Consider the following 4,744-nt stretch of genomic DNA (forward strand, 5'->3'; position numbering starts at 1 on the left):
GGAATACGCTACGACACAATGTGCTCACACGTTCTTTATTGCGATATTCATGACAGTGTTTCAGCAGCATGGACTTGGCATTACGCTTGGCTGCTAAATGACCATAATGTTGAAACAGAGAACATTTTCCACTGTGTGTGTGTGTGTGTGTGTGTGTGTGTGTGTGTGCGTGCGTGTGTGTGTGTGCGTTTCTTTCCTCTGGGGCTACTTCCTGGTGTCATTACAGCTGTAGAAATGTGTGACATCCGTTGTCATATCCCTTGTGAGTTTATGACAGGGCAGGGCGGCTGTAGCTCAGTTGGTAGAGCGGGTCGGTCTGTGATCGAAGGGTCAGCGGTTCGAATCCTAGCCCCGACTGTCCGCATGTCGAAGTGTCCTTGAGCGAGACACCTAACCCCAAATTGCTCCCAATGAGCAGGTTAGCACCTTGCATGGCAGCTACCACCATTGGTGTGTGAATGTGTGTGTGAATGGGTGAATGAGAGGCCATTGTAAAGCGCTTTGAGTGCCGCTAAGGTGGAAAAGCGCTATATAAGTGCAGTCCATTTATCTTGTTATAAACTCAGCAACTGCTGCTTAGTTGGTTCTGCGCTGCAGCATGTGGGCGGCTGTATCTCAGGAGGTAGAGCGGGTCGTCCAATGATTGTAGGGTCGGCGGTTCGAATCCCGGCTCCTCCTGTCCAAATGTCGAAATGTCCTTGGGCAAAGACACTGAACCCCAAATTGCTCCCAATGAGCAGACTGGCGCCTTGCATGGCAGCTGCCGCCATCGGTGTGTGTGAACGGGTGAATGAGAGGCCTTCGTTGTAAAGCGCTTTGGATAAAAGCGCTATACTTTATAAGTGCAGTCCATTTACCATTTAGCATATGCTACTCTCTAAACTGTTCTCTCTGTCTTTCTCTCCCCCTGTCTCTCCTCCCACTCCCTCCCCCTCCCTCTCCCCCCCCCCCCTCTCCAGGAGCCTTCATCGTCTGCTGGACCCCCGGTCTCGTCCTCCTCCTCCTGGACGTCTTCTGCGCCAACTGCAACGTCCTGGCCTTCGAGAAGTTCTTCCTGCTGCTGGCCGAGTTCAACTCCGCCATGAATCCCATCATCTACTCGTACCGCGACCGGGAGATGAGCGCCACCTTCAGGCAGATCCTCTGCTGCCAGCGGCAGGAGGGCGTGAACGGGGCGGCGCCGGCCGAGGGCTCGGACCGCTCCGCCTCCTCGGTCAACCACACGGTGTTGGGGGCCGGCGGGGGGGGGACGGCGGCGCACCATAATAACCAGCACTCTGTGGTGTGAGGCTCCGCCCCCCCCCAACCCCAAGCCCCTCCCCTCGCCGCAGCCACGCCAGGACAGAGGACCGGGAGGGGGTGGGGGCGGACGGGGGGGGGATCACCAGGGTATGATGGGAAATGGAGTACACAGTGATCAGGACTACAGTGACCAGAAGGACTGTGGTGATGATGATGATGATGGTGATGAAGATGATGATGATGATGATGAAGAGTAAAAGAGGTCAGGTATTTCAGCAGCAAAGACTCTGATGCAAAGGTTGTTAGTTTTATTGTTTTGTTGTTTACTTTTTTGTATTGTTGTGTAAATGTGTCTTTGTCGATGCCACATGAACTATTTAAGAACTAATCAGTGTCGTGAAGGACCCGCCTCTTCCTGTCTGTCATACTGCCCCTCAGCCAATGAAGGGCCCGGTATATAGTCACATGACCACACTGACAGGAGAGAGAGAGAGTCTGAGACAGACCAGGCTACCTGCCACCCCCCCACACACACACGCACACACACACACACACACACACACACTGCAGCACTCAGAGACTTACCAATCTCCCACTAAGTGCCTGTCTGTATAATAACTATATTAAACCATTACTGAGAACAGAGTTGGCCAGCAGTTGGACTGGGCAATATAGCTGTGTTCATCTGTAGTCCTTTCCTTATGACTACATCTCCCAGCTGCGGACGCTGTTTCCTCCCGAGGACTACATCTTCCTGCTCGACAGGCTGTCTCCTGGAGGACTACTTCTCCCAGACCCCCACACCCAGGACACACATCTGATCAGCTGACATTTTGGCTTCAGCAGAAGAGAGGAGGTGCCTGCTTGGGGTTGGAATCCCTCTTGTGTCTGTAGCCATGTTTCCATCCACACGTTTTATGCGAATTAAGTTATATCGAATTAAAAACGCCTTATGGAAACAGTAAAATTTGATTAAAAGTCATGAAAATAGACAAAAAGTTTGTACCGTCGATCTCATCGGATTTTCTCTTGTTCGATAAAAGTCTTTTGTGATAAATGCTTTATCCGATTTAAAGCTCTAGATGGAAACGCACGTTCACCGGCTTTATTCACGTTCATATTTTTAGCGATCCTCACACAATTCGATTGACAAGTGGATGGAAACATGGCTTGTGTCTCTCCCTGTCAAACTGATGATCACGTTAGATGGTGGCACTATCTCAGTGTTAGACAAGGTTTTGACTAACAAAACAACAACGATGTACAGTAGAGGTCTGTCAAAGAACAACTATGTACAGTACAGGTCTGTCAAAGCTGCCCCCAAACATGCTCTTAGCTTCCTTAAGGAGGAAAGTTTCATTGTGAACATGAGAGGACAGACATGACAACTTCCCCTCACTCAGAACTCCTCTCCTCTCATCATCCCTCTCTCCTCTCCTCTCATCATCCCTCTCTCCTCTCTTCTCATCATCCCTCTCTCCTCTCCTCTCATCATCCCTCTCTCCTCTCTCCTAATCATCCCTCTCTCCTCTCTCCTCATCATCCCTCTCTCCTCTCCTCTCATCATCCCTCTCTCCTCTCTTCTCATCATCCCTCTCTCCTCTCCTCTCATCATCCCTCTCTCCTCTCTTCTCATCATCCCTCTCTCCTCTCCTCTCATCATCCCTCTCTCCTCTCATCATCCCTCTCTCCTCTCTTCTCATCATCCCTCTCTCCTCTCTTCTCATCATCCCTCTCTCCTCTCCTCTCATCATCCCTCTCTCCTCTCTTCTCATCATCCCTCTCTCTTCTCATCATCCCTCTGTCCTCTCTTCTCATCATCCTTCTCTCTTCTCATCATCCCTCTCTCCTCTCTTCTCATCATCCCTATCTCCTCTCCTCATCCCTCTCTCCTCTCTTCTCATCATCCCTCTGTCCTCTCTTCTCATCATCCCTCTCTCTTCTCATCATCCCTCTCTCCTCTCTTCTCATCATCCCTCTCTCCTCTCCTCTCATCATCCCTCTCTCCTCTCATTACTCCTCCTCCCTCCCTCTCTCTCCTCACTCCTCCTCCCTCTGTCTCTCCTCTCATCACTCCTCCTCCCTCTCTCTCCTCACTCCTCCTTCCTCCGTCTCTCCTCTCATCACTCCTCCTCCCTCTGTCTCTCCTCTCATCACTCCTCCTCCCTCTGTCTCTCCTCTCATCACTCCTCATCCCTCTCTCCTCTCATCCTCCTCCCTCTCTCCTCTCTCCTCCTCCTCCTCCTCTCCCTCTCTCTCTCTCTCTGCTCTAACCATTGTTAACTAACTATAGAGGTATGCAACAAGCTAAAATACCCATACGTGTGCTTATATCAGTCTATGTATGTATGTACAGTTTGTATGTATATAAAATATATATTCAACGTTAATCACCAAAGGTAATGTGTCATTGTGCTGCTCGGACGGTCCAAGTTCTTCCGACTTCAGCGTGTTCATGAGCTTTTAATATGGGAACAAAATGGATGCCACAAAGAAGATCATGTATTTTATTTCGCCGGGCGTTTAGACGACCCGTTGGTAGCTGTTTCTAGTTTTTTTGCGTGACAATAAAGAGAAAAGACTTCCCTTAAGCACAAACCTGACTTCAACTGTTGAATAACTTTAATTTAGATCAGTCTACAGCGAACCCTAAACGGTTACAACCTAATACCGTATGGCGTACTTTACCGTACCTTACGAATTACATGCGAGCCAAAAATAAATAGGTTATTACCACAAATAAATAATTAATCTACTTTCGTCTGCTACTTTCTGCCTGTCAAGTCAGAAGTTGGCAAGTCGTGTACCGAAGTTTTCACCAATTTGCCGACTTGTTGTTCCAACTTGAGGGGTCGTTCCTGTCAATTTTCCAGTTGGAAACACATTTTTTGGGGACATTGGGGACATTTTTTTAGTCCGACACCACATGAATACAGCATTTGAAACAGAGAGCTACACTTTCCTCATTGGTCGAGCAGTAGATGCATACAGTAGGGATACAGTAGGGATACAGTAGGGATACAGTAGCGATACAGTAGGGATGATCCCATGCAGAGGGAGCTGGTTCGTTCTCTCCGCCTCACCCACTCCTTAAATCAACTGTAGCAACAGGCCCAGGATCAGTAGTCAGGATGTCCCTCTGACAGCTCCCACGTAACAGCAGACCTAGGATCAGGTCTAAGCTCCACCATCAGGGGTCCGGGGCAGGGGCGAGGGTCTGGACCGGGAGCGAGCAGAGTGGACCGGGGGTCCGGGGCGAACCAGGGGTCAGGGGCGAACCAGGGGTCAGGGGCAGGGACGCGGGTCCAGACTGGGAGCAGGGGGTGAGCCGGGACGGACCCGGCCCGAACCATAACACAGTGAACACAATCTATACATTTTTCATGTGTTTTCTGACAGACGCGTGGGCGGGGCCTAACCCAGTCTGGTGTGTGTTTTTCCCCGTCTGAGTCTCTGTCCCCTCGGCCCCCCCCCCCCCATTGTCCTGCCCCCCCGCCCCCCC

The 4,744-nt window shown here is 50.5% G+C and overlaps 1 protein-coding gene across 1 annotated transcript; it reads left to right on the plus strand.

Moving 5' to 3' along the window:
* Nucleotides 1-959: 959 nt before the first annotated feature.
* Nucleotides 960-1,288, plus strand: LOC311328665 (lysophosphatidic acid receptor 1-B-like; the record flags this gene model as incomplete). The annotated part of the gene is made up of 1 exon (XM_084462609.1): nt 960-1,288. A coding segment is annotated over one exon (329 nt), but the record flags the coding sequence as incomplete, so codon positions are not given.
* Between the last annotated feature and the right edge of the window lie 3,456 nt (nt 1,289-4,744).

The sequence above is a fragment of the Borostomias antarcticus genome (genome assembly GCF_949987555.1).
Source record: "Borostomias antarcticus genome assembly, contig: scaffold_1167, whole genome shotgun sequence".
Taxonomy (NCBI): Eukaryota; Metazoa; Chordata; class Actinopteri; order Stomiiformes; family Stomiidae; genus Borostomias; species Borostomias antarcticus.